Source organism: Fistularia commersonii, chromosome 5, assembly GCF_037954325.1.
Source record: "Fistularia commersonii isolate RoL2024-O1a breed Wild chromosome 5, RoL_Fcom_v1.0, whole genome shotgun sequence".
In the NCBI taxonomy this organism is placed as follows: domain Eukaryota; kingdom Metazoa; phylum Chordata; class Actinopteri; order Syngnathiformes; family Fistulariidae; genus Fistularia; species Fistularia commersonii.
In genome coordinates, this window is record NC_141288.1 from 15485262 (window position 1) to 15497536 (window position 12275).

At 39.4% G+C, this 12275-nt stretch overlaps 1 protein-coding gene across 2 annotated transcripts in view; it reads left to right on the top strand.

The window, feature by feature from the left end:
* The window catches only part of tbc1d22a (TBC1 domain family, member 22a), a 124715-nt gene extending 117454 nt beyond the window's left edge, over nucleotides 1–7261 (top strand). For both annotated transcript variants that reach the window (XM_086146997.1, XM_086146994.1), the window contains one exon: nucleotides 2271–7261. In XM_086146997.1, the coding sequence (XP_086003123.1) occupies nucleotides 2271–2399 (129 nt within the window). In that variant the 3' untranslated portion in view covers nucleotides 2400–7261. The remainder of the gene's footprint in view (nucleotides 1–2270) is intronic.
* Nucleotides 7262–12275: the final 5014 nt, after the last annotated feature.

The window sequence follows — 12275 nt, forward strand, 5'->3', positions numbered from 1 at the left end:
TAGATGACTGTTGAAAATGATGCAGAGCTCAACAACCAAGTTGCTCTATACATTTGTATAAACAAACTACTCGTTGTCCTCACAGTAGCAGCAGCAGCCTATAAGTCAGATTCGTTAGACATCGAGACCTGACATGCTTTGTCCTCTGATGTGATTATTAACACCATGATTGGTTGTAAACCGTGTTGTCATGGCAATGATTTCTGGCTAGATAATGAAAGCTCTCAGGGTACTGATCCATAGCATGCACATACACACCGGCACCATATCAGACCATTGCACCGCCAACCGGTCTCATTCCCCTTTGAGAGGGGAGAATTAGTCTGGGAGATTGAACCTTTGTAGGCGTGTGTGAGGGTGTGTGTTGCTGTTGTCTTACTTACACGATAATGTACAGAATCTGGGGAGAAGCTTAAGATCAACCGAATTGCACTTGGCATTTCTCTCTTTTCCTAATTTTTTTTTCCCGTCTTGCCCTTTCAACTTGCACCCACCTCTTTATCTTTTTCTTATTCTCTCTCACCGCTGTCATTAATTCCGCGACGACTGAGTTAACAACTGCTGTGTCACACACACACACACACACACACACATACACACAAGCCAAGGCAGTTTGAGTGCATCCCTGCCTCTTCGCTTCACTAGAATTACACTTGTGTGTTCTCTATCCCAAAGGGTGTACTTAGAGAGGTCACAATACAACAACAGCTTGGGGTGAAATTGCAGACTCCAGATTTGTTTAAATAGTTTGGCATATGTTTTTGGCTATCAGTAGCCTGCAAGTATGTACTTTAACTTTATACATTTTTTTTTTTTTTAATCCACTTTCATATGGAAATTTGATTACAGGTTTGGCCCTGGTTGTAGTCAGTGTCCGATCGCATGTAATTAGGTTTAAACCGCCATCTTTCATAGCTTTCCTCCCGAGTACAAAAAAACAGAGTATTGAGGGTTTCTCCTTTTTCTTTCTAAGCTAAATAAATGATTGAGGTCATTCTTCCTTTGAAAATTGTCTCATTGTAAATGTGACAATAGACTATTATATATACTCCCACCAGTGCTGCTTATCAATCCACTGCATCAGTCATTAACTTTTTCTTTGTATTTTTCTTTGTTTGTGTCAGTGTTTACCGTAAGAGAAAATTCCTTTTTTTTTTTTTTTTTTTCTTAGGTACATGGTAAATGAATATACAATAATTTCTTATTTCGGAAAGCTGTCACAGCAAAAATTGGAAGGGAAATACACAACGCAGCTGGAAATAAAGTCTGATAGGCATAGATTTATATACTGTATAGTGTGTATCATGTCAGGTGCAGTGGAAAAACCCACTCAACCACCTGTAGATTTTCTTTCCAAAGACATCTTAGGCTTTGACTTTACATGCTGGAGCCACAATAGGTTACTGGAATCATCAATGCCAACTCCAGTTAAGTATTACTAGACTACATTGTTCTCCTGACGTGTGTGTGTGTGTGTGTGTGTGTGTGTGTGTCAACAGAACTAAAATTGCAAATGCACTGCTTTAATCTCTCACATACTGAGAGCAGAATCTGTGGGGAAAAAAAAATGGTTTAGTAAAATAGCCTCAGGCAGGTTTCGTACTTCACTACCCGCCCAGTATTTGTAAATGTATCTTTTGCTCCGTTAGGATTATTTGATAGCATTCTACTGAGAATGGATTGTAAATATTGTGTGACATTGTCAAACATGCAGGCTTTGTACTTGGGGCAATCGGGACTGAAATGAAACTTTGTTCAGCACTTGTCTATTTTTGTATTTTTCAAAGGAATATTTATTTATGATTTTTTTTCTATTTTTGATGATTATATCTTTGGTGATGAGTTCATCTTTTGGACAATTATGCCTTTGACAAAGAAACGTTTTGCAGGTTCTCATAGCCTAAGGCACTTTCCGCAAATGTTGTTTTGTCTGGCCAACCATCAAAACTGGATAGTGAAAGATTTATAAGAATTGAAATCAGCAGATAAACTCAATGGCTAAACCACCAAAGATGTATATTTGATGTCTCTACATGAATTGTTACTCTAGATTAATCTCTTTACACTGATTAATTGTTTAGCTAATTGTGTTGGTGCTCACCTGAATGTTGTCACCGTCATGACCAATTATTGGGAAGCGGATCAAATGAAAAAATCTGCATCTGATTTGAGAACTCTTTGTCTAATTATGTTGTTTATTTGCCTTTCTGTCCTACCATCTCTTCATTCCTGCCTTTCTCTAAATATATCCTCTGTTTTTCTGTCGAAAGGGCCTGATGATTCTTCTACAGAACCTTCCCACAATGCACTGGGGCAACGAGGAAGTAAGTGTGCTGCTGGCCGAAGCCTATAGGTTGAAGTTTGCCTTCGCTGACGCCCCAAACCACTACAAGAGATGATAGGCGTGTCTCTCAGCAGCTGCTCTCCTCCTTTTCCTTACCCACCTCCCCCTTACTGAACATTGAGGGCCTTATTTCTCCATGGAAGGACTGCCTCTTCTACCTTATCCCCCTCCTCTATCGCCCAATGGGCCTTTCAGCTACTAAGAGATTTAGATCAGCCAATGACTGAGAGGACGTGCTGCGAAGCCGTCTTAACATGTTGGTGTGGAGCCTTTTTTTTGTTTGTTTTTTTTCTTTTTGTCTCTGATCAGCTCTGAAATGTTGCGGTCCAGGGCAGACCTCAGTACCCTCCTTCATCGGAGAAGACGACAACTTCTCGTCGATGCTCCGCCTGGTCAGAAATAAAAAATCTCGGGCCAGGTGCATGAACGAGAGGGGCTCCCTCGAATCCACCTGAGGCTTTCTAGCACTGGAAAAAAAAAAACGGTCTTTCTTTCTCATTATTATTTCCAGCATCTTGGCAATATGTTTCGTTTGTCCCCTTACGGTTGAAAAAAAAAAACACCACCTCTGCCAGTTTTGTACGAAACAGAAATATGGCAAAAGGGAAGCAAGCTTTTATGGTTCACACATCTGAGTCCTCTGCTTGCCACAACACATCTTGAAGCAACGTGACCTTGGCTGTTGTTTCCCTCTGCTCCAATGTTTTGCGTTTTTGGGTTGTTGTATTTTTTTTATCCTCCTGCCTTTTGCCAGAGAGGGACACGGATTGTTCTCCCTCATGAAAAACTAATACCCAAGGAGTTCGACAGAGAGAGATGGCCAAGCAGTGAGGATCGGATTCCCCTCCTATAAGAAACCATACACACAAACACAAACACACACACACACATACACATACACACACAAACACGGAGTGCATTTCCCTCCCACATGCATCCCTACACTCCAGTATCAATGTTCGTGAGCGGTACAATGAGACAGGCAGTGGTAAGAAGCTACAGGTCATGAAGGTTCAATGTACAAATAGAGATTCTTAAGCCATAAGGGGTAAGAAAAATACTTGATCCCAATATTAAATACCCTTGCATTTATCAGCCCCTCCCTAAAACTGAGACTACCTCAGAACAGACAAGTAGTACAAAAATGGCAATCCAATTAGTTAGACCAAAACGCACCATTGTGGAAATGTCACATAGAAAGCAAAAGACACAAGGAAGTCACCTTGCTGATAAATACAAAGGCCTGTTCCCCCGGTGACCGCTGGTTTAAACGTTCACAGAGGAAAAAAGTTTTAGGTGGAAATTTGCCTTGATAACTCTTGGTCACCAGTAGTGTGTTATTTTCAGAGAAGAGAAAAGCATATTAAGATATTATAAATTAGTTTGTTGCATTTAATAATAAAGTTAAAAACCTTTTTTATGTTGCCTCCTCACCCTGGTCGCCCTGAAAAATTCTGTTTGAGAGATACTGGGATTCATTTCTGAAATTTGAGTACAGTTTCAGCTGCTGTTTGAACTGACAAATTACATTTTCACCATTTTATGAGGATTCATGGAACAATAGTTTCACCAAGTAGTATTGAAATAACGAATGCATTGATTATCACAATGCATTATCCTAATTAAGAAGTAAAAATAATCAGTTATCTTTCTTGCAAACACGAAATACATATTAAGTGAAAGTTTTGACATACAAAGAACTTCTTCTCACTGTTCACCTTTTAATTTCCCAAGCATAATTTTCTTAAAAAAACAAAGGACAAAGAAATCTTCAGACAAAGAATTGTATCCTAAATACAGCTGTTATACTCATATAACCGACCCACCCGGTCTGAGAGTAACTGCTGTCCATTTCTGTTCTCCTTTGAATAGTTTGTTCCCAACTGTAGACCTTTTTTCTGGAATGCAGGGACGATTTCTTTCTGACATTTCATGGCAAAGACCCCACCATGTACCAGCCTAAACGCGGATATTTTGATAAACAACTGTTCATAACAGACTGAAAGAAGTTCAGTGCTGTTTAAATTAACCTGAAGTTCAAGATGTCATAAATGCAACAGGGTTAATAAAAGATTTATTTCCTGCACATTTTAATATAAAACTTCCAGATTCATACACCGAACTACAGCCGTCTTAATCAAAAAAAAGCTGTTTATCTTTCTATGCTTTTATCCTAACAGTGCTCTGTTCATATAGGACATCGGATTTCTGCCCGAACGTCATTAGCGCGGCATCTCTGTTGTTTCGGGAGAGGGTTTTCAATCAGACACTCATAACAAAACACAAAGCGGTTAAAGTTTCCAAGCCTCCTGTGTATCTCCGCCACCATTCATTACTGTTACCAAAGCCCAAAAGGATGATGTGTGTGTGTGTGTGTGTGTGCGCACACACACCAAGGAGAGACCGAGGGAAGAGTTTCTTTGCGAGTTTCAGCACAATTTTCCAGTTTTATTATCTATTTATTTTTTTTCCGTTAGAGCTGTCAGTCTTTGATCACATGTCTGGATTTTTTTTTTTTTTTTTACTCAATCTTACCAGTTTCACAAAAGTCTCATCTCCAGTTCCCTCTGTCATGGAAAAAACTGCTCGTAATTTGAAAACCCATGGCTCTTCGTGTCCTCCTTTGTGTTGTTGTATGAGATATATTCTCTCAATCTACATTTTAAATATTTGACATTCTCTTTTGTGTTTATTTTTTAATGCGGTTTACATACCAGGTATCATTAAGGTGTGCCTGATGCTGGAAACGTGAGAAGAAATCTTGGCCTGACCTGAAATGACCTGAAATGACTTAAAAAGATTTAAACCTCTCTGCAGGCAGTAGTATATTTCTAGTTTTTGCTGTGTAAGAAAAGAGAAAAAAAACAAAAGAAAAAAAAAGGAAATTCATTCTTTTCTGGTTTTCTGGTCCGTCAACCACTATCATGAACTGCTTCATTTTATCCTGGGCATTTATACAACATAAATTATTGTGAAGATTGACCTTTTCTACCAACCACTCCCTCATATATTGATCTTGAAATCATAGTTAGGAACCATAACTTGGCATGGCAGACTTGTAAAACATGTCAGAGTAATATGTGTGGGGTTGTAGTCAGACCAATATTCATAATTTAAAGAGCCTTTTTTAGCCTTGAAATGTAGAGCGGCTAAACTAAAATCACTGTGTTGTAATAATTGTAATAATAAAATAATAATTTATATCTATAATCTTGTCCAAATCAGCATATAAAGTAAGATAGCAGTTATTCTACAGTCAAGGAGCACAACAATAACTAGAAGAAATTTGTAGAATTAACTTGTCTGGTGACATCACTTTCATATGTTCCCACTATGTGGGGTGTGAGAGACTTCTGTATCCCCAGAAAGCATTAAATTTGCCAAATATATTGGTATCTCCATCCATATCCACTTGTGTGGTTCATGCTGTGATAGTTACATACCATTTACAAACAGGCAAGGTTGTTCTTCATCACATAAACAACAGAGACACCACCAACAGACCAGCATCGGAAAGGATACTGACTTTTTGCCTTGGAGATAGAGCTTTATCTTTAGCCTTCTGGCTACAATAGAGCTTTTGGTCTTGTTTTTTTTTTTCCAAAATTAATATTTCAGCATTGCGCTATTTTATCCTTAATTCGGCTTCCATCTAAACGCATCACCACTGATGCTTGGATTATCGACAAAGTTGTGTGTTTTCCATCCACCACGATAATGTGAATTTTACTTATCAGATGCCGCTGATTCTTGAAGGAGTTTCCATCAACTCCGTGTTAGAAAATGACAAGGCGTAACTATAGATGATGCCACGAAAATGCAGTGTAGAGTTTTCGACCTTCTCTTGTCAGATTATCACTTCTGTTTCGTTCTTGGACTAAAAAAAGATATGAAAGGTGTTCATTGGTTGGTGCACACATGTCTAGTGTGTTCATTCGCCACCCTTTTTTCACATCTCAATTGAGGGCCAGAAATAATGCAATTTTCCATCTGTCATCTTTAATTCATTGAATTTATTTCAGCTGCACTTCAGTTAACTTTTGATTCTTTTTCCACCCCGTAGCCTTTCTCCCACCCCAACCCCTTTTTTTTGTCATTTTCATTCAAGTGATTTTCAATGTGCATCTCGGAAATGATCATTACGGCGGTCGTATGGAAACCACACGGTTATAAACTGCATTTGTGCCTTCCGAGCATAGATGGCCCGACAGGCGTAGCAACAGCAACTGAAGGAGGTGGTGGTGGTGGTGGGGGGGGGTTGTGAAGAGTCAATTATTTTTATTATCATCATCCAAAGCTTCTCTTTGCAACAAATCATTTTGCCTTACTGCACACATGGATAATGAGAGTTTGATGCGCTGATTCCAGTTGGAAACAGTTCATACCACGGCAAATTGACACGGTGACAAAAAGTAACCGTAAATGTCTTAAATGGCTTGAAAGGCCGACTGCTGCCTGGTCAGACTTTTATGCTATGAGCCAATTTGATACATTGAGACACGAATACAAAAACATGTTGCTACCAGTGTCCTATTAGCCTGTCTCTCTCGCGGTGTGCACAAGTCACCATGGCGATGAAGTCTGCCAGCGACCTGATTTCTATTTGTCCATGCACAGTCTGGAACAGCTTCAAATATCCTTTAAGGCTTTTTAGAGTCAAGTAACATCTTCAGCTGCTTTGATTTTTTTTTTTTTTTATATATTTTTTTCTTCCTCTCCAGACATGAAACATACATTTATGAAAACCAAACAAAATCAAATCCTTTCCATTTCTTATGGCTCTAGAGATCTTGAAAAACCTAATACTACAGTGTTTGGGTGACATGAATAGTGGTTCTTGAATTTTAAAAATGTGTACAGAAGATTTTGAATCAAAAAATTGTAAATAGAAAATGTAAATAAATCCTATACAACAAAGTTCATATGAATAAGGTGTTTTGCTGTGTGCTTTCCTGAGTTTGTGTCTGTGTGTGTTTGTGTGCATGCTCAGTTCTGTCAACCGTTTACAGCTGTATTTATTTAAAACAAATGGAAATTCACTGTCTTTTTTTCTAAATATTCAGTATCCAACTGCAGTCTGTTAAACTTCAGGTACCGTGCAATGTGATTCAGAGCATCATTTCCCCGTTGTCTCACTTTCTTAACGGCCCTGAAATCTCACAGCAACACCTCTGCCGAGCAGAGCCGTACGCTGCAGCGAGGCTTAAACAAACACCTCTGGCACAATCAAAAACCCCAGATATAATGCAGATGCTTTAAATCAAACCAAGAATCACCGCTGTTGCTGTTTGCTGCTTTTTTGCGTAATGAATAAAGTCGCTGTGGCGTTGTGCCGGTGCATTAATTAACCACAGCAGCAAGCAAACCATGGCTAACAGCTGTGCTAATGTGCAGCGTGTTGCTAATTGTACCGGTTGTATTCACACACTATTCCCATTCAGCCAGTCTAACAGGTAAACACTTATTCTCTGATCCCTCCAGAGGAAAAGGCAGCACCAGCTTGGTTAATGAGACTTCCTTTGTGTCTGTAAGTGTTTGGATATTGGGTTTGGCTCTCATGTGAGGGAAAAAAAAGTCCAGTTGCAATGTTAGAAGGACTTGCCTCATTTTTGTAGATTTTTTTTTTCTTTTTTTTTTTTTTGACTATTGTGAGTCAGTTTGGGGCTTGAAAAAAAATGCTGTATTAGTTTCCCCATACTAAATATAAACAAATAGCAGTCTAAGTTTCTTAAAGGAAAGCGGAACAGAGAAAAAAAACAAAACAAAATGAGACTGTGTGTGTGGAGGGCGCGTGCGCGCATATGTGTGTGTGTGTCCTGCAGTAGCAGCTCCTTTGCTCTTGTTAGGCTGACTGATGTTCACACAGGCAGCCAATTACGGAGCGCTGGTCACTGTGGACTCCAGTCACTTCATGGGAAATTAAAAATACATTAAAACAACAATGGCCACAGGAAGTGCCTGCTTAAAGATGACTATCCGCGAGCACTCACAATAAAATTGTACGAAAGTACACATAGGAAAATAATCAGGTGGAGACCACTGGAGTGCATCCCCCTCTGAATATCTAATTTTTGCTTCATCCAAATTATTATAGTATCAACTTGTGTTCTCAGCTAACACTTTAAAATTAAAACCGCTGTATTTTAAAACAGTTCCTGCCAGCATGATTCCTTTTCATCAGACACACTCCGTTAAGGAATCCTTAGATCACCAAGGCAGAAATGTCAGGACAGACTCTATGGCATTTTCATGAAATTTCAAGCCTATTTCCAAAATCAATTTCCTGATTCGGTTTTTGAGCGGGGGATTTGCAGAGGCTAAGTGCTTTATCCTGGATGGAGGATAACCCATAGATTGAGAACGTCTCCAGAGAGAATGTAAATTACTTTCAGTTTACAGTTTCTGCTGAGGCAATTGAACAAAACAAATATTAAAATGTATCAAGGAGGGGGAAGATTCATGTTAAACATCAGATGAAAACTGTTTACACTGCCTCAATCTTCCCTCTCATTTTCTCTTGAAACATGATCATCTATTGTCAAGAACCCCAGAGGGTTGGAAAAAGGGTTTTCTAAAATGAAGTTAAATGAAAAAAAAATACGCATTTCAGGTAAAAAAATTGCAGTTCTCATATAAGGGAGAAATTGCCTCAAAAACAGCAAAATTCGCCAAATATTCACAAAATCATTGATTCATAATTGTTAAATGACAAAAAAGGAGACAACGTCACGTCGGAATCATCTTAAAAGTCAAGTACTTTCAGTAAAAGTAATTCCAATGAATTTTGGATTGGCTCGGTCCTTCTTGCTTGAGCAGGTCGGAAAACAGAGCCTTTTTTTTTTTTTTTGGACAGAGAGAGATCGGCGTAAAACAGAGTAACGTTGGCCAAGACTGTCCAAACAATGGCAATTTGTCTTCCTTGTAATCCTCTGACTTCTCATCCAGCTGTGAAGGTACATCGGGACACCTGTGCACTGACCGTGATAATCTCTCGCAAAAGAAACTGGGCAGTTCCGGCTAATCTCATTTTGAAGATTATCGTGGTCGTCGTGCAGGTGTTCTGGTTTATTCAACATGCTGTTAAATGCTGGCGGACTGGTGAGATTGATGTTTTATTTACAAGTTACTTTGGCAGGCAAACTGTGGGAGCCATGCGGTGGAGCCAAATTTGAAAACACATAAACATACTAATTGAAGGAAGCTAAGAATCACAACACGGGAACAAGTGCTTGTTGAATTGATGAAAAGTCTCCTGCTAAGACTCAGATGTGCTGCGTGAAGAGAAGCAAAACCTCTAAAGTATCGAGTTGGAAACATTGCAGTAGTTTGAGATGTGTTTTATTCCTGCTATTTAAAATAGCAAAAGTAACGTAGCAGCATCGGGATTTAGAAGCCGCTGAGATTCCTCCGCTGCTGGTGATGTGGTGTCGGGTGTTCTTCTTAGATTAAATTCCAGGCCTATTTAAAGAATGCACTTCATTTGAACTTTTTTTTCCCAAAAAAAAAAATAATAATCATTATGCCCTTTAATTTCTATGGTCATGTTTAAAATGTGGGTATCTGTCGGTCAGAATCGTGTGCAATAACGTGGCATCTTTTTGACGCAGACCGCTTGACTGAGTCGCTTCGTGAGCGTGCTTCACTCAGAGCGTGAATATTCGCACACAGCAAAAGCACGACTAAAAACTCTGGAGGTTCTGACTGATGCCTCCTCACAGAACTTCCCAAATGAAGTGTGACTGCTGACTCCTCACAACCAAGCTGAACTTCAACCTCGCCGAACTTCTGTCGCATCCGCTCGGTTGTTTTCCTTCAGCGCTGACAGCATCGCGGTGACCAAGATCAACAAGACGTTTCTCATGCATCACAATTAATCCATCATTAACTGTCAGTGGGGGGAAAAAAAAGAAGACAGAAACAGCAAACAGCTTAACCACTTTCTTTCTTACAGTGGATCTACGTACACTTGCACTCAGATAAGTTTTATCAACATTTTTTTTAATTTTTTTTATATAGCTTATCCCTCCTGTTGCATTCTGCCAAATCCCCACGCTCATGCAAGGCGACCTCGCCTTCCTCAAGAAAAGTTGACACCGCTTTTGTCTGCAACATCAAAGATGGAAAGAAGGAGGAACGTGGTTGTGATCTATAAACACCACAAGGCGTTTGCGGCTTTTACGGGAAGACAAAGGAACCAGGTACGGTGGATTTCCCTCCCGCCGGGGGTTGATGGCATCAAGCTTGTCGGTTAACTACAAACTGGGCTGGATGGGAACGCTGCAGCGACAAAGAAAAAAAATATCTACTCCATCAAGTGAATCGGCTCATGTCCGTCTGTGTCTGCCGACGGACTTTCACCGTTCATTGATTTCTTTTTGACAACAGGGTTTATTGTTCGGTTATTACATTTTTCCATCCCCCGCCCTTAAGATCGTCGAACAGACCCTTGTCGGTCATTATCCTTCGAAATGGTTCAAAGCACACTTCACGCAAATAGTCAGATCTATGTTTTGGAAAATAAAAAAGAAATTGAAAAAAAAAAAACATATATACATATATATAGAAGCTTATAGCATGTTCTATTATTAAGGAAAGTTTTTTTTTTTTTTTTTTTTTAAGTTGTGTGCATGTCATTATGTGTTTTTTAAACTGACTGCAGCTTTTCAAGTGGAGTCCTTAAATAAAATGAGTGGAATGATACCCTTTATCTCTGCACAGCAATATAATTTAGAGATTAAGAGATGAGATAAGAGATTTATTTTATGTCAAGCAAAGTACGGTTTTAATTCAATTTAAAGTTTTGCTTTGTTTTTATGATGTGATTACTTTCAAATGTTCTGATTTTTTTCCGTTTTTTTTTTTTTAACTTTTTTAACTCCTTTTATTTTTTTATTCAAATAAAATCCAAATAAAAACGCATGATATCTGCCAGAAAGTTTCCAACAAGAAGCCAGAGGCTCCAGCTCCACGGTTGAGGAACCGTCTCTTTCCGTTGTAAGTTGGAGCAACAGGGTGAAGATATTTGATTCCCACAGAATAAAAAAAAAAAAAAAAAAAAAAAAACCTGATGAACGAGTGTGTTCTCGGTGCGGGACCTGAATCTCTCGAGGCGTCGCCGTGAGGAGGACGTGCAAAAGAAAGTTCCCTGCATGTTTCCACTTGATGTGTTCACCCCTGCTAGGTGTTCGGAGCTCAGCCAGCAAATGACTCCTTGCCCTGAGTACCGAAGAGCAGAACGGCTCTTCTCTGCCTCCGGCTATTTGGCTCCATCATTCATCCACTTTGCACCCGCAGACGCGGCCGTGTGTCAGTATTACTGTGTAACTTACAGGATTTTATGACGTTGCATCATTTCGTAATGATTTATATGCCTTTTATTTAAAGATTCACCCAGACATTCTGGCGCCGGGGGGGGGGGGGGGGTGTGATCGAGCATGCGAGATTTATACAGGATCCCCGAGAGTTCATCAAAAGTAAATTCCAATCCCTGTTTTAAAGGGATACTCAGCAAAGGAACTTTTTTTTTTTTTTTTTTTTTTTTTTTTCAAAGTTATTCTCCCCAAGATGTTTCATTCTGACAGTTACCTTTTCACACCTAAATAGGTAATCGCTCACCATCCTCACTAATACTTTCATCCTGTCAAACATTATGGGGGAAGCGCCCGCATGGATTATTTGTCTGTTACAGAGATATCGTCGGAGCTGCTTTCTTAGAGATTGCATTTTTTTTTTTCTTCCATAATATTCAGAAAAGTATGTTGACTGATGAGTCACACCTTTGGAAGCAGCTAAGAACCGTGTCTAACCCGTAGTGCAATATGCAGGAGCAACATCATGCCTCGCTATCTGCTACGCATAGAGTTATCGCAGTGAGTGAAGTGACTGTGAAAAAGAGTGTTAGAGGATTTAATTCGCCGCCACACAACCTTTG